Raw genomic sequence first — 21,642 nt, 5'->3', positions numbered from 1 at the left:
TAATTTTATTGTCCAGATTTTAAGACCCAGTTTTGTCTGCATTTTTCCTTTCCTCTCACAAACATCAAAATGAGATGGTTTCAAAGCGAAGCGCCTGGGCTGTTGTAAACTCATTACCCCCAGACGTCTCGCCGGCTGGATAGCTTTATGACACCTTGGCTCTTCCTGTTTTCAAAGAGCTCTAGGTATCTGGCTAGCTGAAGGGGGTGGGTGTACTCAGCACCTTCTGCCAGATCTGGGCCTTGGCTTTCCCTCCCAGCCCCCCTCTGCTTTTTCTTCGAATCCCCTCTTTCATCAGGATCCCCAAGATCTCTGCCACCTCCCCCGCCTTCCGCCCAGCCCAGGCCAACCGGCGCCACTGCCTCCTCTAGGGCCTGCAAAGGCTGTGCTCTGCCTGAACCCTCGCTTACAATGACCTTCATTTTAGCCTCTGAAAGTGGACCTCAGAAGGCCAAGCTGGGGGCTAAACATACACTGAAGCTGGGTGGAGGGAAAAGGGGCAGAGGCTGAGGGTGGCCGACCAGACCAGAAGGAGTGCCTTGACAATTTGATCACTAGGTCACTTTGGGGCTCTTGTGGGGAGGGGTGGAAGCTCACAGCCTAGCCATCCTGGACCTCTGGACCCAGCCAGCCCCGAGACCAAGACCGAGACAGAGACCGAGACAAGACCAAGATGGAGTGGGAGAGTTACTCCAGAGCGCAGAGTTGGCCTTTCCCTTGTTTGGAGACTGAAGTTGGCAGCTGAGGCTCTGTGAACCCCGGAAGGCATGGGGTGTGGTGTGCTGAAGCCAAAGCAAAAGGGGATGCCTGGTTCCTGGGGCCCACCTGCTCCACTGTGCACTACTGCCAGGCTGACTCTGAGCAGGGCAGAGTTCACTGCAGCCCTGGTACCACATGCGGGAGGCACCATGACCCCCACACCAGGGGGTGTGCTTGAGGCCAGGTCTGCCCACACAAAGGGAAGCTGGGTTACCTGCCAGGTAGATGGGTTCTGAATGTTTAGCAATGTCTCCCTGCCAAGGGACAAGGGAGAAGTCTCAGGAGGGTGATATTTTTTTGCAGAAAGAAGAGAGTAGGCACACAACTTCAGGACTAGGGTCTGGGCTCCATTTGATCAGATCAGCATTTATTGGTAGGAAGCGGTAACATTTACAACTGGTCCTTGGACAGGAACCTGGAGGGTCACCATCAGGCTGCCCACTAGATCCCAACCCTCCCCGGGGAAAAAGCAACTCCTCCAACGCACTCAGGACAAACCACAACCCACCTGAGGCCCTAAGCTCCTCTCTAGGCCTCACTGGATCCCTGAGGAAAGGGGGCTTTCGAAACCGGTGGCTCACCCAGCTGGGCTTCTGCCTGGGCAAGTGGCAGGGGTGTCCACAATGTCTCCCCAGAATTGGGGTTCTGCTTGGCCCTGCTGGGGCAGCGCTGAAGGGTGGGGGACTAAACTACAGCACATTTTGGAAACAGGGGAGACATTTACACAGAAGGGCTCCTTAAACCAGCGTGCACTCACAAAATATAGTATTTCCAAAGCAATCAACGGAGCAGGAAAGGAGGGAGTGGGGTAGGCAAAACCCTGAAGCCACTTGGTTTCTTCAACACATAAGCGAGCAAATACAGAGTCCCCCAAACACCTCACAGAGACCAACCACACAGTCACTTCTACCTAATAAAGAAAAAAAAGTCTGAGTCGGTGGAGAGTTTCTGGAAATCAAGCACCCACAAAAAAAACTCCTGGCTGCCTCTGAGCGCTCCTGTGGGTACTGTGCTGGGTCAGTCTCCTTTTGGGCATTTCTCCTTGCTCATCTTTTTCATTTTCATCCTACGGTTCTGGAACCATATTTTGACCTGTCTCTCTGTGAGGTTCAGAATCCTGGCCACCTCGTAGCGCCGGTCCCGGGTGAGGTACATGTTGAAGAGAAATTCCTTCTCCAGCTCAAGCGTCTGGTATTTGGTGTAGGGACAGCGCTTTTTCCGGGTGGAACGAGCGTGGATCCAGTTCGCTGCGGGGTTGTCTGCGAAGATGGGGGATTGCAGAAGGGGAGCGGGGGCGGAGGGGAAGCAGGGAAAGAGGACAGGGTGGGGAAGAGAGGTCGTTAAATTAATTTCACTAAGGATGGCCGCTTTTCACAACTTAGGGGGAATTATCATAAAAAGCCTTAATGCCCGCGCTCTGTTTACCGTACAAACCTCGCGCCCAGGGTAGGTGGTTATGGGATGGTTTTTTATGGATGCGTGTTACTTGCCTAGGCTTGGGTAGGCGTCTAGACGTTTTTATAGGTTAGTAAAACTATCAGTTTTGCACATTCGAGCCTTACAGGTTTCAGCAATAAATCAGGGGGCAATTTCTTTTGCACTTACTTGGGTCAAGTTGCTGCTGCGGAGCCTGCGGATGCTGCTTCTCCTCCTCCTTCAGCGGGCAGCCGGGGCTCGGGTGATCGCTGCAAGCCGAGGGCTCCGAGGAGCCGCCTGCACCAGGCCCGGCCCGGATCGCTGCCCGGGGCCCGGTTCCCCCCGCCGTCGCGGTCGCCTTGTCCCGCAGGAACGAGTTGCACGAGAACTCGGTGCCGCCGCTCCCCTGGGACTCCCGGGCCGCTGAGCACTCAGTCCGTTTGGAGGAGGAGGACGAGGAAGTAGAGGAGGAGGTGGAGGCTGCGGCGGGGGCCGGGGCCGCTCCGGTTTCAGGCTTAATCCCATAGTGGCGCCCGTTGGCTGGGCCTCCGGGGCCGGGGCTGGGACCGGGGCCCGGGCCACCGCCTCCTCCTCCACCGCCGCCGCCGCTCGCACCACCGGGGAAGCCGGGCAGCGGCTCCATCCAGGAGCGCACGTAGCGGCCGGGCTCGGAGGCGGCGGCAGCCAGGGGCGGCGGGGGCACGTACGGGTGGTAAAGGCCGCTCATCGCCGCCGCCGCCGGGGGCTGGGCGGGCACCGCGGACCACGAGGCGGAGAACACGGCCGATTTGGGGGCAAAACTACACGAGGTGAACTCGGCGGCGGCGGCCGGGCCATCGGCCACACCTGCAGGCCGGCCCTGAGCGCCTGGTCCCGGCGGTCCGAAGCGCGCGGCGAAAACCTCGTCGCCCTCATGGCCTATGAGCGAGTCCACGTAGTAGTTACTGAGGGTGCCACTGGAGGACATTTTGAGGCGCCTCGCGCTCCCACCCAAGGTTACACTGCCCGCCGCCGAGCCGCTCCCCGCCGGCGCCCGAGCCGCCGACTAGTTCGCAGGCTGCAGCTTCCACCATTGGTCGCACGGCCCACGTGATCATATTTACCAATACCGGGAGTAAATCAGTCCGCTAAACTGGGGGCTGCTGTGATTAAAAAAAAAAAAAAATCATCAACATAAGCGCCGCAATTAGAGCCCGCAGGGCCAGGGCCAGGAGCCCGCTTGGCCTGGCCCGGCCCGGCTCGGCTCGGCCCGCCCGGCGGTGCCTGGGACCACAGGCCCAAAGGCAGCCACAGGAGGCGCTGGGGACTATTTGTTCGTCTCCTCTTGCCGCCCCGGCTCCTGTAGTCTCGACCCGGCTCCGGCTCCCCCGCTCCGGCGCTCCGGCCCGCGCGCCCAGGGCGCACCGGACGCCTGCTTGGAGCCGGAGGGGCCGCCCAGAGCCGCTGGCGGCGGTAGGGTCGGGCCCCTGGCGCCCAAGCGGAGCTCTGGTCCCCTCTCCTCGCTCCTATTCCTAAACCCACCCCTCCCCACACACACCCTCACACGCTCTCTCGCAGCTTGTGTTGTTTAAAACAGGTGGAAGACCTCTGTAATGATATTATGCCTTTCAATAAAAATTTTATGAGGTGTATTTGATTATAGATTAATGTGTCCCTAATAAAACGGACGGATGGAGCAGCTCGGAGGGCCCCCGCCCCCTACACACTCACACACGCCCGCGCAGCCACACACCCTCGACGTGAGGCTGGGCACATGCGGCGGCCCCAGGGTGACCGGGAGGCTTGGTTCTCGGGCCAGGCCCAGCCGGGCGCGGCGGTGGCGGCCAAGTCTGCCCTTGGAAGGGCCGGCGGGCGGTCTAGTGCGCAAGGCGGGCGCAGACAGTGGCCGGGGTACCAAGTCTTCTCCGGGCTGCTGGGGAGGCCTTGGAAAAGAACACGTCACAGAGGCAAGGACCCCACCGCTAGCCACCGCTAGCCCGCCGTCCTGGCCCTGCCTCAGTGAGGCCTGAGGGGGCCGCGCCTCCACCCTCGGGACCGCCGCTCCTCGAGCCTTGGCGGCCTCCACGTGGATTCCCGAGCTGTGTAAAAAATCCGAATGGCCAGGTCCTAGGGCCACTCCCTTTCCAATTTTTTTTTTCTTGTCTCCAGAGGTAAGGGTGGGCAGCCTTGAATCTGAAGGAAATGCCCATTGTCACTCCCAAATCCATGGTACAAAGCCTCTGAAGCCCGGCTGGGAGCCGAAACAAAAGCAGCCCGGGCGCTGGCGGTGAGGGCATATTCCTTGCTCTACAAGTTGCCCGGAACCCTTGGAAGGCTCCCAGCCCAGCTCCAACCCCGGAAAGAAAGGGGGTAAATGGCTGCTTATGGCCTGATTGATTGCCTTTGCCAGAGGCTTTCTGATTTTGTTGCAGAGGGACTGCCCTTTCCTGTAGCACAGGTTTCTCTTCTTGACAAGGCCCCCTCTCAGCAACTAATGGTGCTCCCCACACTGCTGGGAGAAAACAGCAAAAATTACCCTCCTTCTTTTGCCCAGCCAGTGTAAGTCTGGGGAAAACTATTCCAGTGTTCACAGCCCAGCATTGATTCGGATGCCTCTCTCGCCCATCCCTAGAAACTGGCACCCCTTTGGGACCACTGACTGTCCCAAAGACTCCTAGAATGAGGCTCTGAGGCTCGAGAGCCTTAATGAGTGGTTCTTAGGGAAGGGTAGGGGCACTGAAAAGAACCTATTTTATGAAACCCCTTGAAGCTACGGGAGACTCTTTGAAACTGCAGGCAGGACCTGGGGCAGCGAATCCTCTGTCAGCACCACCAACCCCAGACCCGAAAAGTTTCTCCTTCCTTTCCCGGGCAGTAGTAGATAAATCTGGGCTCTCTGGTGGGGATTCTGTAGAAGTTGGTGGGAATTTCCCAATCCATGTCTGTAAGTGGAATATTGGACTTCATAGGAAGTCATGTTCTCTCTCAAATTCTCTTTCAGCTACCTTTTCTGCATTTTCTTGCCTCTCAGATGCAGCAGCCATCTTCATTTTGTAATTAAATAGTAGGAGGTTTGGCTAGGGATAATCTTTTCATTTGAAAAAATTTGTATGGGCCACTAAAAGGTAATGACAACAGAAAATCCCTCCACAAGGAAACCAAGGCAAAGTGGGATGGGAAAAACTCACCCATCCTTGGTCTTGCTGGGGTCTGGCTGTCTTGCACTTGGAATAGGGGCGGGGAGGAGCAAGGGAGGGGGAATTGGATCTGGTGCAAATGCTACATTGCTGCTCATCCTTGCTGCTGTATTGGAGGCCCGGCAGCTTCCAGGTGGGCAAGACTAGTTTCAACCTAGCCCCTGACGATGGCTTCCCAGCCAGAAGTCACCGAGATCTCACTGAAAGCATGAAAAATCACATAACTAAAACCAAGGAGAAGAAAACACACATATGGGGCGCTGAGAGGAAAAAGTGGCTTTGGGTACAGGCTCACTTACCAGGCTCCAACTAGAGAGAAGCTCACACCCATGGAGGGTCCAAGTCACTGTGACTGGGGGCTGGAGGAGGAGAGGGAACTCCCTTCTAACTAGTTCTGAGAACTGCACACCCAGGCCGGATTATTATCCCTCTCCTCCCAACCCCTGCCCAATTCCAGCATCATCCTAGGCCTCCTCCAGCTTTTCTCTCCGCTCCTCTTCTTGCCCTCTATCACTCCGTCACCGACTGCCCCAAATTGGCAGCTTAACCCAAAGAGAACCTCCTCAAAGGCTTTCATTTCCATCAAAACATGTTTCCGTTTTAGAAAGCAGAGGGAGAAAACTCATTTCCAGAGTTTATTGCATTATACATGCGACCAGAACATGCACAGAAAGGACAGGTTGCTGTTGTACTTCTACCAAACCACAGATGCACCACAAGGGAAAGGCTACACGGCATAAGTCGTCAATATTCCATCTCACCAAGGACCACTGTTAAGTTCGTTTGTGAAAAGATACATTGTAATGTGCTTTTTTTAGTCCCCCTCCCCCCAAAGCTTGTGGGTTTTCTTAATTTTTTAAATATATATATATGTGTGTGTGTGTAATTTAAAAGTACTGGATGTATTAAAAAATGCCATGAGTTCATGGACTAACCACACACAGAGAACTTTTGCATTAGGAAAAACATGAAAAAAGTCACATTGCTGGAAGTATGAATGGATGGTTAGATGGATGCTCTACATTTCTAATAAATTAAGACCCAAATGAATATGCGCAGTAATAGTTACCCTGCATTATGATGAAAAAATAATAAATTACACGTGCTAAGTTTTATATATATATATATATATATATATATATATATACACACACACACACTCATAGGGATTACAGATCACTTGCAGCACGAACAGAATAACCCCAAAGTCACATTCTAACAGGAAAACAAAACAAAACAAAACAAAAAACAAAGAGCAATGAAGGTTTTGTTTCCGCCTTCCCAGTCCTCCAGCACTGGGCCCTGGAACTCGGTGCCCCCTCTCTGATCCTGGCCTCTCACCGGCCTCGGACCTAAGAAAAGGTGAGGTTGGCGGTCAGTTCTCGAATCCGGTTCTCTCGGCTCATCTTCTTGAGTTTCATTCGGCGGTTTTGAAACCAAATCTTGACCTGCCTGTCGGTGAGGTTAACGCTCTTACTGATCTCTAGGCGGCGCTCGCGGGTGAGGTACATATTGAACAAGAACTCTTTCTCTAATTCCAGCGTTTGGTGCTTAGTGTAAGGGCACCTCTTCTTTCTGCCACTCTTTGCAGTGAGCCAATTGCTGGTTGGAGTATCAGACTTGATTTCCTCTAACAAAATTAAAGGAAGAAGAAAAAAATCAAGATTTTTTTTCTCTCAGTTTGTTGAAATATACCCTTGGCCATGACCCTAGTGGCAAGCAGTCCACTTTGGGCAATGCTGGTATTAAACATTACAGAGGTGGGCCCTGGAAGGGCTTTTCAATTGATACTAAATTAGAAATGCCCAAAAGGGACAGAATGGAAGGATGCACTCATCAGGGCTCTCTCTCTCTCTCTCTCTTTCTCTCCTCTCTGTGTCACACCCATACACACAGAACTTTCTGACTTGCACAAAACATAAGTATAATGGTAAACTTTCTAGGATCTCCCCAATAACCTTCTAAATGGTTACCTTATGACAAGGTGGGAGAGGAAGAAGCCACTGCCTGGACAAGTCTACCAACCCCACTGCAGCCTCAGGTCCCCAAGTCTGCTGCTGATTCCCACCACTCCTAGGCAAGCAGGGAGCCCAACAGCCAGGTTTGTAAGTACATTAATCTATTCTCTCTCAAAAAATAAATAGGAAGCAAGGATACCTTCTCCACCCTGCCTGGGCATTGTTGCATTCCACCAGAATTTCCTGAATTCTCATGTCTTCTGTGTCCACACAAAAGCATTCCCCAGCACTGTAACCCCTAAGGTGGCCCACCTCTGGGGGTGGGGGAGAGACTCAGGGGACAGGGTTCCTTCTCAAAAACCCAGATCCTTGACTCTCTGCCTCAGTGCAGCCCTAAGGGTGGCCTTGCAAAGTGGGCTACCCAGAAGCATTCTTCCCCCTTCTGCCCTTGCCCTCTTAGTAGATGATTGCAAAGCCTGCGGCATTTCCCCCAGACAAAGCCAAGGTTACCTAGCCCTGCAGAGGCAGGAAGACCTTTTCCCTCACCCAAGCACCAACTGGCCCAACCATCTCGTTCCCCAAGCTCGCAGGATGCGGGGTGACACAAACACGGTGCCCTGGACTACCTTTAAATGATCACTGGGTGCCAGGTACAACTAGGACTGCAAATCTGACCAGGAGAAAGGAGGCTCTTGGGCCCTGTTAATGAGCCGCAGGTCTCTTTTGCCTCTTTTGTTGCATTTCAGGTCTAGTTCAGGAAAAATAAACCCGGCAAGCCTTTCCTCTTTCCCAGGCGCCATCAGCGAGGGGGCCGGGATGGCCAGGGCAGCAGGAGAGAAGCGGGGACCATCTCAAGTCTTAGATCTCCCCTCAAAAAGCCGGTCAAAGCAGCACCTGCCAAGTCGGGCACCCGTCTCAGCCGCCTGGGCTCTGTGCTGGGCACCCAAGCGCTCCCTCTCCGCCGGTTCCCGGACTGCGCGCCCCGCTGGGGTGGCAACTCTGCGCTTACCGACCTTTGCTTTCCTTCTCCTGCACTTCAGGACTGGATACGGAGACCTCAGCTAGGCAGCTTCTCTCTTCGGAAAGGCCGCCTTTGGCCTCCGGGCTCTCCACCTGGGAGACTTTGGTGGGCTCCTGGCCGCTTGCGGTCTCGTTCATCTTCTTTTCCATCTGTAGCTGGGCAGCCGAGAGCTGCGGCTTGGCCGCGCCACGAGGGTTGAGCTGGAGCATGACTGTGGAGCTGCCTTCGGGGCTGTTATTGTACTCTTGGGTTTTCCCGGTGGCGTAGGTCTGACTCAGTCTAAAATATCCAGGGACAGGAACCTCGGGGTTCTCAACGGGACAGGACTCGGGGACCAGCCTCTGGTACGAAGGGACCTCGGCAGAAATGAGTTTGTTGCGCTTATCAGAATACATGCAGCAATTGGATTCTTCTTTAATGTTGGTGGTGAAGGAGCAAGTGGGGACTTGCTGTGTAACAGGTTGCTCTATTCGACAAGACCTGTTCGGGTCTGTCCAACTGTCTACTTGAGGTATATAAGGATGCACATTCATACCCATATTTTGGTGGTTCACTTCTCTTTTGGCCAGAGACGGGAGCAGTCCACAGGTTTGCATTCCATAGGTCCCCATGTCTGCGCTAGGTGGTGGCATGTACATGCTGGCGCTGCTCGAATAAAAACTGTCACTCCTGCAGGCACTGATCAAAGAATCTACTAAAAAAGTATTAGCAGCAGGAGAGCTGTTGGGAAAGGACATTTTGGGGAGGAATTTGAAGAAGAGAGATTGTGTCCTTTGTAGGCTGACATCTCTAGGAAAACATTCCCCGTGTAATTGTGGATGCCTCTGCCGACCACATGACAACCAAGCCAATGAGATTTGAAAATGGCCTTGAGTCGCAGCCTCCTCGCAGGTCACGTGCTCCAGAGCCCGGCCGTCCGTCCGCGTAAGCACGGACAACAGCGACATCTACTACGCGCCGGTGATAGTGCGCGCTGGAGACAACCGGCCCAGAGCTCTCCGGCGCGCGCGCCCGCCCGCCTCCCGGGGCTCGCTCGGCCTGCCTGCCCCACTCGCGCCCCCCGCCCTAGCCAACGGGCCCCGCCGGCGGAAGGAAAGGCTTGGTCGGAGGGGCGTCCGGGAGGACACGCGCAGGGAGGGAAGCCAGAGCGCCGTGGCGCCAGCACACACAGACGTATTTCCCTGCACACACCCAGGCAGAACGCGCCCAAGAGGGCCGGGTCCGGGGCAGGGAATGAGGGCGCGGGCTGGTGATTTTAGTACTGGGAAGCCGGGGAAGGTGAGTCGGATTCCTCTGGTCCTGAGACATCCCACGCTCAAGGGGGCTCCAAAGGGAAGAGCCTTCGCGCAAAGACGCGGCCAAGGTGTCCAGCGAAGCGGAGGCGCAAGGGGCCGCGAGGGCAGAGAGGCCACGCAGCTGGCCAGCCCCGCAGCCCAGAGGACCGGCCGGCCCGGCGGTCTCCTCTCCCAGCCCCGCCGCCCCTCCTCGGAGCCCCTCGCGCCCTGTGATCTGCAGGAGCTCCCGGCTCTCAGAGCAACCACACCCTGACCTTCGCGGGCTCAGTGCTGGGAGCTTTCGGCCGGCTCAGCGCTGGGAGCGTTCGGCCGGAGACGATCCTTCGCCAGCAGTTCCCTATCCTCGAAAGCGGCCCTCGGACTCTCAGCGGGAGGACTAAACCAAAATTTCCTTCCCCACCCCCTGATGATAGAGGGCAAAAAGGAAGAGGGGGAGAAAGAAAAATTTTGAAAGCAAAGGGGAAAACTCTTGACCCTCAGACTCTAGAAGTTTTAGGAAAGTGACTGGGCCAGGCAGGCGGGAGAGAAATGCAAAGGTGTCATTTGGTTCTTTGAAGAAAAATATGTTTTCCTTTTATGGATTTTGTAAAAGCATTGGTTTCTGACAAGTGCGAGGTACAAAAGGTTGTGGAATTTATTAATACATATTAAGAAGAATCAGGGCGATCAATAAAATTCTCATTTACATTCTTGGGCTACTTGGTAATTTTCTTGCTTCTGAAGGTTTTTAAAGAGTTATACCCACTGTTGCCACACACGGGAAGATATTTTATTAACAAATCAATTGAGACTTTGTAAAGGATAAGATTAATAGTTAAGATTTAGCATAATGGCGTTCACTTTATGAATTATTGAAAATTATACTATTGATTTTTCCCCATCACTACTAACCAAGAAGGTCAATTTTTGTTTTAACACAAATCGTCAAATTTTAAAAGCAATACTTTTGTCACAAGTTGAGTTTTATAGTTTTGGACAATCCTTAAAATTATTTGATAAGGTTTTGCTTGGGTGAGAGAAGGAGGAGATGGGTGACTTTTAGTCCTCAGCTTCTTCTGGTGAGGGAAAGTTCTATAAAGAAGATACGGTGTGGGATTGTGGTCCAGCTCATTAAAGAACAACCACCGCCACTACCACCATGGAGACTGTTTTATGAGAAACTTGAACAACTTCCTCCCTCCTTCTCTGGTTGCAGGCGGGTGAGCTGCCCTGCGGAAGCCCCGGCCTCTGGACAGCAGCAGGGAGCTTTAACCTTGATTTCCAAAGTCTTGCCCAGGGCAAGGGGCCCTGCCAGTTCCAGGGAGCCTTTCTCTAGCCTTCTGCGTACCCTTCCTGGCAGTCAAGAAGGTAAAACAGCCCCAGAAAATGACCGTGAACCAGTTCTCTGACCAGCAAGGCATCTGTGCTCTTCTCCCCACACTCACCCAGGAATGGGCTGGCCTTGGATTTCAGGCCCAGAGACTGAACTTGTGGGTAAATGGGGTTTCCGCCTCAGCAGAACATTTCTTAGGGTCCGACACTCATTAAAGCGCTTCAGCATTCTGGGGGAACCTAATTGCCCGCCTGCTCCTTCACAAAAACATTTCCCAACAAATCCTTTGTGCCCACTTCCCAGAAAGAATTTCCTCTGGCCTGGTGAAAACAGGCACTGAATACTATTTTCAGCCTTGGGACCGATTTGCTTGTCCCTTCTCAGTGCCCTCGCCCAAACAATAACCCCTTTTAAAAAAACTCCGCGGTGGCAATGAGACAGACCTTTTAAACCTTTACGCAGCTGTTCAAATACAACATCATTGTCAGGTTAAAAGCCTGGCGCCTCTAACTGCTCAGGCTGTAGCACCCCAGCTTAGCTGGAGGTTTAAACATTACCTTTCCACTGGGGTGGCTATTTTTGAGTTTGAGGGTGGGGGTTGAAAAAGGCAGGAAAACACACACACAACTTTTGACTCTAGGTTGCTAAGATCCCCTTCAACTCCAGCAGCCACTAATCAGTGCCCCCAAATTTCTTTTCTCACGTTGTGGAGATCTTGTTCTGAGCCACAGCTAACAGTACCCAGGGCTTGACAAAGTGCCCGCTGCACTCACTAGCGGTGAGAGCCCTGACGCCGCCAGCCTGGCGCTCCAGCATTTGTGTCTCTTTATATCTTGGCCAGGAGAGCTGCCTAGAACTCAGTTGCCTGCTTTTCCCTATCTCTAGAGAGGCAGGACTGCTCAGTCTAATCAGGAATTTTATGCCCATCAAATGCCCTTTCATAATCGTTATTTATACATGAAGAAAACATCCAGGCTAAAAAACAAGCAATTCCTTGTGGAGCGGGTAGGCTGTCAGCGAGCCAGGACAGAGAGAATCTGCCTCCTGGACCTGGGGGCCTTTCTATTTCAGCTCCCTGTGACTTGGAGCTCAAAGTCACCCCACACTGGGTTAGATTTGAAACAGATACTCACAGGGGCTTATCAGATATAATTTTGAATCTATTTTTACAAAATTCTATTTTTTTCTTTCAAATTTCGGCTTTCAGATCAGTTCCTCAGGGCCCAGAGATGGTAATTTTTTAGTGAATTTTGTTATTAAAAATCAAGCAAAATAGAAAAAACTCAAGAGAATGAGCTGGGTAGAGGAGAATGAAGTGTCCTTAAGAGCTTAAAGCGGAGATAATGCAAACAGAATCAAAAGGCAGTGGCTTTAAAGGCCAACCCCTATTTTACTTAGAGTATTTAAAGTAGTAGCTGTTTTCGATCATCTTTAGATCAGTGGAGCAGTTACGATTAATAATAAATCAATATTGCAACATAAAGGAGATGATAACCACACTTGTACCAAGACCACTTTCTCCCTGGCACAGTTCTTCCCAGAGAAAAATTAAAAGGTTTGCCTAAGCAAGACGTTCGCCTTTGTAATCAAAGAGTAGCTTGCATCTGCATCATCCTGTCTCCAGGAGGGAGAGTGGCAGCCCTGGGCCTGAGAGGACCTGGGGGCTCCTAGGATCTCCCTGAATTGGAGTCCTGATTCGACGCGACTCTGGGCTGTGTCGCTCTTTGGGACAAATTAAAAGCTGCCTCCCCAGGGTGTTCCTGCGGGCTGCACAGTGTAGCACCCGGCCAAGGTGAAAAGAAGTCAAAGGAGCAAATAGGGTGCTACCACCTAGGCAAAAAGGGGTCTACGGAGCGGTGTAAAAGGGCCAGCGGCAGATGAGAGTCTTCCTGTATGGACACAAAAGACTCCCACTTCGCGCATTTTCCCTCCACTTCAGAATCTGAGGTCTTGGCGCCTCGAGATCCATGGCCACCCTCCGAGGAGAGCCCCACTCGCTCGGAACAGTCGGGGAGGGCTGGGTCTTTAGCCTCTAGAGGTCCTGTGTGGATCCCCTGGTCCCTATCAGCCCCTCATTGGGCGTTGCCGGAGGAAAGGAGCTGCCGAGGTCTGAGCAGACACAGTGCTCTGGCGGCTGCCAGCCAAGGGCAAGGGCCCCCCGCACTGCCGCTGGGGCCGCCTCCGGGGCCGCCTCCGGAGCAATGCAACATCTGGGGTGCGGGTTCTCACCCCACAGAGAAGGAAGCCCAGCTCAGGCCCCAGGGAAGGTCGAGCCTGGCATGCCCGCGGGGAACACCCACGACTCTCGCTGGCGCCTCGCCGGGGAGTCCTGGTGCCCCAGCCTCCCGGGAAGCCAACGCCAGCTCCCGGAGGCAGCCAGCAGACAGACGCCCAGCTTAAATCAGGGCTTGCAAGTCGGGCGAGAGAGACTGAGGAGCCGCGGAGGTCAGCGCTACCTCTGCAGGCTGCAGCTGTTCACAATGAACTTCAGCGAAAGGGTGCAGCCACCCTCCCTCAGAGTGGCCCTGTCCTGCAGCCCTGTCCTCTTTCCCCCTTTTGGACCTCAGACCGGGACACTGGCGACAGGGACACAGGCACGTTCCAATGTCAGGGGCTTCACCGGGGCCTGGAGGGCACGCAGAGAATTAAATGCTTTCGAAGGTCGGTGCCAAAATCAGACTCCGCATGTCAAGCCTGGCAGTCGGCTTGGAAGGGTGGCTCGGGTTGTCAAACCCACCCAACACCCGTTTGCTTCAAATACATCCCCATTCCACAATGTCCAAGTACAGACGGTTCCGAAAGAGCCCGCTCGCTGCCTGCCTCAGTCGCAGAGCCCGGCCCGAGCAGGCACCCCAACTCTTAGCTGCCCCGCTCCTCCAGAGGCTAGGGGCAGCGCCGCGCCAGGCAGGTCCCTGGGCCCCCCAGCTCAGAACCACACTGCCGCTCGTGAATGCATCTCATTTTTTTTCTGAACACACACTCAGCTAAATCACCAACACCCTAATCCATTTTAAACAAAGCCTTTTAACCATCCCAGTGGTCTGAGAGCTCACAAGATGCATTCGGTTTTTGGAAGGTGCGGAGGAGGAATCCTACTCAGGACATCACTTTCCATACTCAAACCAACAAGAAAAATGATTTTCCCTAATTTAATTAACCCACAATGGTTCCGGCATATTCCAAGACACACACATTTGTCTTTTTAAAAATCTCTCCTCATGCACCATCAGTTTATATACCAAGGTATTGTTTGCAACAGCTTTCTCTTTAATAAGACGATTAGGTGTGAGACAATGAGATCTTTTGGGAATGTTTGCCCCCTCTTCTCGGTCTCTATGCAACTTCCTACACCTTATGGCTTCTTATTGGATCAAACAAACAGCAAACGCGTTAGCTGCCGCCTGTTTCTAACGAGCCAAGATCGCCTATTAGAATCTAGTATTGGAAAGATAAGGTACCGCAGCCTTTCGGCCAAACGCGGCTTCTGGAACATGAGCGCGCCCTCGTGTGGCGATATAAGCGCCTGCAAACGGGAAACGGTATCTCTGGGTTCCACTCGCCACTGGCGGTTGCCACACAAGCTTGCTACATTTAGACGCAGTTAAAAAAAAAAAAAAAAAAAGATGGACAGCGAATGAAATAGACCAGCTTTTAGCTCCTAGAAAGAACATACTATTAGGGCATTGACATGTTAACCAATGCTCAGAATTCCAAACAAAGGCATCCCCTTCTGAAAGAAATTATTTGATTGTCTTTTTTTTGTTTCTACTGCATCTTTCACCAAAGGTTGAAGGATGCTTTAAAAAACAATATAAACATATTTTTTGTTCCATATCTTAGAAAGTGCCAAAATTTATTTGGTGGGGAGGTAAACTGTTTTCAAATATAACAAAGGTATAAGCCTGAACAGCACTTACTTTTTCCAAACGTCTGCTTTTAAAACTGCAGTTCTTCATGAGAGGAAAAGGGGCCACTTTCCAACACCCCCGCCCAAAAAAACATCTCCACCACCATAACCTAGCTGTGGTGAAAACTGATAGGTATTTCAATCTAACTGACGTTTAAGAAAAGAAGTCTATTGCTACTGAATTACTCAAATGTTTGAAGGGAAATTAAGGTTATTGATCCTGAAATTAGAAAATTTTCTTAGATTTATGGCATGCCCCCAGTATGATTCTGTGTGGTCATAAACGTGTGTATGGTCTGGATGTGTGAGCATGCATGTGTGAGAGTGGTTGGTGGTGGAAAATCACAGAAGAACCTTAAGGCGCCTAATTATTCAGAGAGGTTAAAGGTGATGACCTTGACATTTTGGAAGTTCAAAGGCATACACTTATGCACTTATGTTTTTCCTTTCCCCCAAAAGCCTTAGCAATTCAAAAAAATTTAGCATTTCAAAATGCGTACTTCCTCAAAAGATGCATAAACTGCTATGCATCTCACAGATTTATATTTTGACTTTGGGTTTATATGAGGCTAAGAATCGTAAGATTCACTTCACTCTTTTCAGAGGAAGAGAAGATTTTCTCACTTCTCTACTTTACTGCACACTGCGGAAATCTCTTTTGGACCCACCAGAAGGTGTATAATATAACCCAATTAAGCTGTTTAGAACTTTGGCTTTTATGGTGTTGTCTAGACAGTTCAAGGTTTTGTAAACAGCCTGGCCTGGCCCTGCAACATAAAGTGCAGTGCAGCCCTCACCACATTCTTTACCTTAAAGCGATAAATGTGGTGAGAAGCAGGTCTGCAGCCCCCGGCCCTAGTCCAGGGCCTGACATTCCCTGCTCCAGGCCCTCCCTGAAACCAGCAAAGACCCCAAGCCCTCTCCACCAACTTCCTTTTAGCACGCTTCCCCATCCCCAGTGGAGGGTTCTAATTTTAGTTTCTGTTAAGGAACCCTGGTGCTTTGTCACTCTATTAAGACAAAGTCTGGATTTTCTAACTAGTTTTTAAAAAACTGTTTTGTCTCTTCAGAAATTCCAAGTTCACTAGGCTAGCGGTGGAGGTTGGGATTTGCTCCTTAGGTTCCTTCTACTCCATCCTCATTGCCCTGAGAAGGTAGCACCAGCATGGCTGGCTCACATCATCAATTCAGAAATTTATTACTGACGTGATTAAACAAACCAGTGTAGCCTAGAGGGGATCAAAGGGAACAGCTCCTCATTTTGGCAAAATTAAAGCATATTTCTTGGATTTTCAGTTGCTTAGGAGAGAGGGCCACTAAGCATCCTAATCAGGCACTAAGCTTCACAGAGGAAAGTTCATACACTGTATTGAAGCTGTAACCTCCATTTTACTAGAAACAATTTATTCACAGGCAAAAAAGACAGTGACTTGTGCCTTGATATGACAGACCAAAGGTACATTTCCCAGAGTTTAAATAATCTGCGTTCACCGAGGGGGAAGGAAAGGATCGCTCAGGCTCAGAACAAAACACCAGCGCCTTCTAGCCCCGTGGCCTAGCTCCCTATGGATCCCGCCGGGTCCCCACGAGGACTCGGAGAGGGGGAGGGGGAACAACAGCACAGTGGCGGTAAAATTGTAAAGGGACGTTTGCATTTACCATTTTCCCCTCTTTAGGATCCGCTGGGCCAAGTCTCCGGCCTCTTCCGCAGGCTGCCGTGGTCGCTGGGAGGTCCCGAGTTGACCGTGGGAAGGAATCGTGAAGTTCCACAGAGAAGAGGCGTCATTAAACCCAAAAACATCGGGCCTGCGGAGGGCAGGCTGGTGGGCAGGAGGGTGGGGGAGAGGGGCTGGGGGAGGGGGCGCTTCCTGGAGCTCTCAAAATAAGGGGTTTCCAGTGAAATACTGCAGACGGTCTCTGTTCAGTTTCTTTTCTTTCATCCTGCGATTCTGGAACCAGATTTTGACTTGCCGGTCAGTGAGGTTGAGCATCCGAGAGAGCTGGAGTCTCTTCTCTTTGTTTATGTATACATTAAAGAAAAACTCCCGTTCCAGTTCTCGGATCTGGTACTTGGTGTAGGGACAGCGCTTTTTCCGGGACCTCTGGGGGGCCACTGCAAGCCAAAGAGACCACGGAGTGAGTGAGGCCGCTGCCTGCTCGCCCCCACCCACCCGCCGGGGCCACTGAGGAGGGCCAGGCCCTGGCCCCGTTAGGGACGTCCCCTGCCTCCTCTGAAAGGCCCTGCCTGCGTCGTGGGGGATGATATATGGGCGGGCACAGGAGAGTGCGGGCGTGGACGTGTGCTCACGCCCAGGGACACACACACACACACACACACACACACACACACACACACACACGCTGGTATGGACACTGAACACTGAGAAGAGCGAGCCAGGCTCTGAACTGGAACCACAGGGAGAGAGGGAGAGGGGAGCGCGCCGCTGCCCGCCGCCGCCAGGGCATCTGCTCAACTCCAGTGGCGCGCGTCAGCCAGCGGCTTGGATAAAGTCCAGGGCCCGGATCACCCACCCCTCCCTTAAAAGCCGGAGGCTCGCGTGTCCGCAGCCACCAGCTGGCTGCAACTCTCCCCCTCCTCCCTCCCTTCCTCCGTGGTCTTCTGCACCCCTCCCCAAAGCAGTGGGGAAAGCGCTCTGCAGCGATTAATGTCCTCCTCGAAGTCTACCTTAAGCCCACCTAAATTGGTTTCCTATCATAAACAAGCTTTACAACGACCCGGGAAATCTTATAGGATGTATAAAGCCCCTCGAATGCTTATAAAGTGGCACATAAAACGGCGCAAGCCCAGGGAGGCCCCCGCCCCGCGCTCGCGCCCCGCGCCTACCTGCGCCGCCGCTCTTCTCGGCCCCCGCCTCCCCCGGGGGGCCCTCGCAGTCGCCGCCGCCTTCTGCCGCCCCCTTGGGCTCCGAACCCGCGTTCCCCTTGGCGCAGGGGCTGCCCCCCCCGCCGCCGGCCCCGGCCCCGGCCCCGGCCTTGGGGTCGCCCTTGTCGGCGGCGCCCTCGGGCCGGAGCGGCGCGGGCGGCGGCGCGGGCTGCGGCCCGGCGAACGGGGGCCCGGGCGCCGCCTCGTAGAACTGGTCGAAGCCCTGCGGCAGGATGCCGTTGCGGCCCACGGCGCTGTAGAAGTTGGAGGCGGCGCCCGCGGGGCCGTGCGGCGGCCCGGGCGCGGCGCACACGGGCTCGGGCGCCTTGAACAGCACGTCTGGCCGGCGGCCCGCGGGCGGGAGCAGCTCGCGCTGCATGGCCACCTCCTCGGCCGCCGCCGCCGCCGCCGCCGCCGCGTAGTAGGGAGCGTAGCCCCCAGCGCCGCTGCCGCCCCCCGCGCTGCCCCCGCCGCCGCCGCCGCCGCCGCCGCCGCGGTACGGCCACTTGGCGCGCTCCAGGCTGTAGTCGCGGAAGGCCACCTCGCGCACGGGCTGGACGTGAGGCGCCAGGTTGGAGGAGTAGGGGAAAGTCATCTGGCAGGACGACGGTTGCGAAAGGAACGACGGCTTGCCAGCGAAGTCCGACGGGGCCACGTAGTAGGCGCAGCCGGGCAGGTACATGCTGGCTGCGCTCGGGCCGCACTCGTCAAAGTCGTTCATGGCTCCGCGGCGCGCACGCCGGCGAGCCCTGGGCCGCTCCCCGCGCCGCCAACCTGAGCCATCGATTGCACAAGAGGCTTGGGCCAGGATCAACTAAGCAAAAATCCCCACCGGGCGCTGACGTGCAATTCATCTTGATTGATTCTGGTGGTAATTATGTCACGTGACGCCATGGAGAGAAATGTCCTTATATCTATATCAGCTCTCGCCAACACGCCCCGGGACGGCTCCCGGCGCCGAGACTAGCACGAGCGAGCGCACGCTGGGGGTGGATCTGCCTCCCTCTCCCGCCAGCTCTCCCGGGGCGCCTCCTGGCTAGGCTGCGCCGCAGGCCGGTCACCTGTGCTCCGCCTGTGGCTGCCACCGCTGGGCGCATCTGCCACTGCCCGACTGGGCCGCCCGCCCGCTTTCGCCCGCCCGCGCCGCTTTAAGTACGCGGACTTAGACCGGCTGGGAGGAGGAGGGAGGGGGAGGAAGGGGGAGGAAGGGGGAAGGGAGAGAAGGGTGAGCGGAGGGGGAGCCCCAGCCCGGCAACGGGGACTAGGTGTGAGGGTGTGAGGTTCCCACTCCCACCCCCTTTCCTGCGGCCGCTCCCTCCCCCGCGACGCCGACACCCTGTGCAGCTCACCCGCCGGGAGCTTGTTGCTTCTTGTTCAAGGGGTGCAATTGCGCCACTCGCCGAGGCGCTAGGAGCCCTGATTTACATATTTCTCTGCCCAGCACCTTCACCTCTGAGTAACTTGGCTCTCTCCGGATCGGACCGGGGTAGTGAGTGCTGGCCCGGAACCCCACGCCAAACCCCTCCTAGGCGCTCACCAGGGCAGGGCCTCCGGTGCACACTCTGCTCCCTCTCTTCCTCTCCAGTGTCCCCCTCTCAGTTCCTCTCTCCCTTCTTCCTCCCTTCATCACTCTGGGCTTTCCCTCTCTCTCCTTTCCTCTCTCACTCTCTCCCCTCTTCTTTCCTTTTCCCTTCTTCCTTTCTCTTCTTTCCTGTCCCTCTCAGTGTGTTCCCTCATCTTCTCACTTTCTTCCCGCTAATCTGTGTGTCACTGTCAGTCTTTCTCCCTGTAGCTTCTCTCTCTACTCTCAGTACTAAAGGGAGGAAGGAGCTCCGTGGGCAGAGACGCCCCAAGGTCCCAGCCTCCCTAAAAGAATGGGGTTCCTTTGAACAAAAGGATCTGGAGTCCCACTCACCAGGGACTCTGCCTCCTGCTTACCCCCTATGGGGGACAGGTCCCCAGTACTCTGCCCTGCTCACTCCCTCTGCTTTCAGGCCTGGCCTGGGACCACTCTGCCTTACACCCAGTCCCTGCACTGCACCGGAGCATGGCCAAGGCCTGCGCATTCAAGCGGCATCTCCACCAGGCTCCTTTGGCGCCCTTGGGTCTGCATGATCCCTGCAGGTCCCTCGGAGGTCTGTCGGCTCTCCAGGGGCTCTCACTGGTGCCTGGCTCCCCCCTGGAGTTCCTCTGCACCACCTGGCTGAGGCAGACTCTTTAGGCGCCCATTCACTCTCCCCAAGGCCTTGCTCTCCCTCTGCTGCAACCCTCTCCTAGCACAGAGGTCCAGGACAGGCCTGGGCCCCCATCATGGAGACAGCTGGCGCTTTTCTCCCCAAACCCAAGTCCCAGAACCAAAGGCAGGAGCCTGCTCCGGTTCCCAGGATTCCCCTGCCAAGCAACCCAGGACTGAGGCCTGGGCCTCAGTCCTTTGCCCAGGGCAGGCGGTGCTGGCTGTGCTGTGGTCCCCTCCCCGGGCTGGGCCGGGCCGGGCCGGGCCGCTGCAGTGCCGATGCTGTGCTCCCTTGCCCACCGTGCCGTGCGTGCCCACACAGAGAGGAAAGGCGGGTGGTCTGAGCTAATATCTATTTTCTGGTTGATGTCCCCCCTCCCTTTCTCTCCTCCCTCCTTTTCTTCCTTCCTCTCTCTTTCCTCCGCCCCCTCCTCTGCTTCCCTCCCCCAACACTGCGCAAACAGGTCTGTGGCGGCTGGAGGGGAGCAAGCCTTCTCCCACCCCAAACTGTCCATCCTGAGTGCCCCTCCCCGCAGCTGGCACCCCCGCCCACATTCCAGCTGGCACCCTTCTCAACCCAGACCCCGGCACACTTATCTGCATCCCCATCTCCATCCTAGCCCCAAGCCTCTCCTCTCCGACTCCTGGTCGACGCCCTTGGATCTCTCTCCTAAAATGGCTCCCCGGTCACTGCACACTGGCCCCGCGGTCGCTCAGGACCCCGGGCAGCGGCGGGGCCACCACTCGGGTCTTGCTGTGTCTGGGGGTGCAAAAATTCTCGCACCTTCTCTCTGCTCGCGGCACGGAGTGGGACGCAGGCAGCCAGCCTCCCCCAAAGTGAAGCCTGCTGACCGCGGAAAAGGGAAATGGAGAGGACGAACCATTCAAGTTCAACGACATGGCGACGGCGGCTCCGGCGGGAGCCGCGCTTTGAGGGGAGGGCGCGTCATCTGCAGCAGCGCGCGGGTGCACAGGGAAAGGGGCCATGGCCCCTCTCAGAGCCTTAGCGAGGACACCAGCCGCCGCCCTCCTCCCCAGCCCAGGGCACTCGTTCCGGGCCCAGACCACATCGCTGTCTAGCCCCAGCTCTCTGCTTGGTCCTCACCCCGAAAAACCAATGAAAACCACCGCCTCCGGACCCGCGCATTCCCCTGGAGAACCTACCGTCCAGACCCGGCGTTGTGGCCTTGTCCTTGCCTGTGCGGCCCCACCCGAAACGCAGGGAGCAGACCAGGCCTTCGGGGCGCAGCGAGGAGCTCCTCAAGCGATAGCTTTCTGGGCAGCGCCGAGATGCGATGCGGTGATTTTGAGCCACCCAAGATAAGACACTAACTTGACCTTAACTTTGTCAGGGCGCCCCTGGTATCTGGAGAACGTGAACAGACACTGTCTGGCAGCTCTCGTAAAAGCTGACTGGGGAAGGGATTCTGAGTCATTTCATTTATTGCCACTACAGTTCTGCAAGAAAGCTTTTCCTCCCTGCCAAACTTTAATTATTTATGCTCTTTTAGGAAACGAAAGAAGAGAAAAGCGAGGGGAAAACACCCGAGTAAGTCCTTTCCCTGCAGAGCCTTCGGAAAGGACTCCTTAAGTCGAGCGACTGGAGAACAAAAATGTGGGGAGATCACCTTTGTCCAAGGACAGTCGGACAGGCGCCGTGCCCCCCCCCCCACTGGGGGGG

At 54.8% G+C, this 21,642-nt stretch overlaps 3 protein-coding genes across 5 annotated transcripts; all 3 read right to left on the bottom strand.

Annotated features, from left to right (window-relative positions):
* Nucleotides 1–1,100: 1,100 nt before the first annotated feature.
* Nucleotides 1,101–3,617, bottom strand: Hoxd9 (homeobox D9). Its single transcript, XM_021238593.2, has 2 exons — nucleotides 2,365–3,617; nucleotides 1,101–2,018 (listed from the first exon to the last, which is right to left on the bottom strand). Exons 1-2 carry the CDS (start codon nucleotides 3,140–3,142, stop codon nucleotides 1,777–1,779), a joined length of 1,020 nt encoding a protein of 339 aa, XP_021094252.1. The 5' UTR covers nucleotides 3,143–3,617; the 3' UTR covers nucleotides 1,101–1,776.
* Nucleotides 3,618–5,973: 2,356 nt separating this feature from the next.
* On the bottom strand, nucleotides 5,974–13,078 carry Hoxd10 (homeobox D10). Its single transcript, XM_004857720.3, has 2 exons — nucleotides 8,323–13,078; nucleotides 5,974–6,981 (listed from the first exon to the last, which is right to left on the bottom strand). The coding sequence occupies exons 1-2, from the start codon at nucleotides 9,275–9,277 to the stop codon at nucleotides 6,704–6,706; spliced, it is 1,233 nt and encodes a 410-aa protein (XP_004857777.2). The 5' UTR covers nucleotides 9,278–13,078; the 3' UTR covers nucleotides 5,974–6,703.
* Nucleotides 13,079–16,504: 3,426 nt separating this feature from the next.
* Nucleotides 16,505–21,625, bottom strand: Hoxd11 (homeobox D11). Of its 3 annotated transcripts, none has more exons than XM_087200677.1 (2): nucleotides 17,690–19,068; nucleotides 16,505–16,957 (listed from the first exon to the last, which is right to left on the bottom strand). In XM_087200677.1, the coding sequence occupies exons 1-2, from the start codon at nucleotides 18,447–18,449 to the stop codon at nucleotides 16,722–16,724; spliced, it is 996 nt and encodes a 331-aa protein (XP_087056803.1). In that variant the 5' UTR covers nucleotides 18,450–19,068; the 3' UTR covers nucleotides 16,505–16,721. The 3 variants fall into 3 exon arrangements, 1 of the variants encoding a protein (XP_087056803.1); XR_015447171.1 differs by lacking the exon at nucleotides 17,690–19,068 and adding an exon at nucleotides 19,078–20,715 and having other exon boundaries at nucleotides 16,817–16,957; XR_015447170.1 differs by lacking the exon at nucleotides 17,690–19,068 and adding an exon at nucleotides 21,126–21,625 and having other exon boundaries at nucleotides 16,842–16,957.
* Between the last annotated feature and the right edge of the window lie 17 nt (nucleotides 21,626–21,642).

This window comes from Heterocephalus glaber, unplaced genomic scaffold (assembly GCF_053883595.1).
Source record: "Heterocephalus glaber isolate CG9 unplaced genomic scaffold, H.glaber_assembly_v1.0 deba00000347, whole genome shotgun sequence".
NCBI classification, from domain to species: domain Eukaryota; kingdom Metazoa; phylum Chordata; class Mammalia; order Rodentia; family Bathyergidae; genus Heterocephalus; species Heterocephalus glaber.
The sequence above is the reverse complement of the archived record's forward strand: the minus strand, read 5'-3'. Positions and strand labels throughout refer to the sequence as shown.

Bases quoted from the DNA above. Each gene is read 5' to 3' on its own strand.
- Hoxd9 (XM_021238593.2), bottom strand. From the start codon at position 3,142: ATGTCCTCCAGTGGCACCCTCAGTAACTACTACGTGGACTCGCTCATA. The intron at 2,019-2,364 runs GTAAGTGCAAAA...CCATCTTCGCAG, and splicing joins GCAGCAGCAACTTGACCCAA to ACAACCCCGCAGCGAACTGG.
- Hoxd10 (XM_004857720.3), bottom strand. From the start codon at position 9,277: ATGTCGCTGTTGTCCGTGCTTACGCGGACGGACGGCCGGGCTCTGGAG. The intron at 6,982-8,322 runs GTCGGTAAGCGC...TAATTTTGTTAG, and splicing joins GCAGGAGAAGGAAAGCAAAG to AGGAAATCAAGTCTGATACT.
- Hoxd11 (XM_087200677.1), bottom strand. From the start codon at position 18,449: ATGAACGACTTTGACGAGTGCGGCCCGAGCGCAGCCAGCATGTACCTG. The intron at 16,958-17,689 runs GTAGGCGCGGGG...TTTGGCTTGCAG, and splicing joins CGAGAAGAGCGGCGGCGCAG to TGGCCCCCCAGAGGTCCCGG.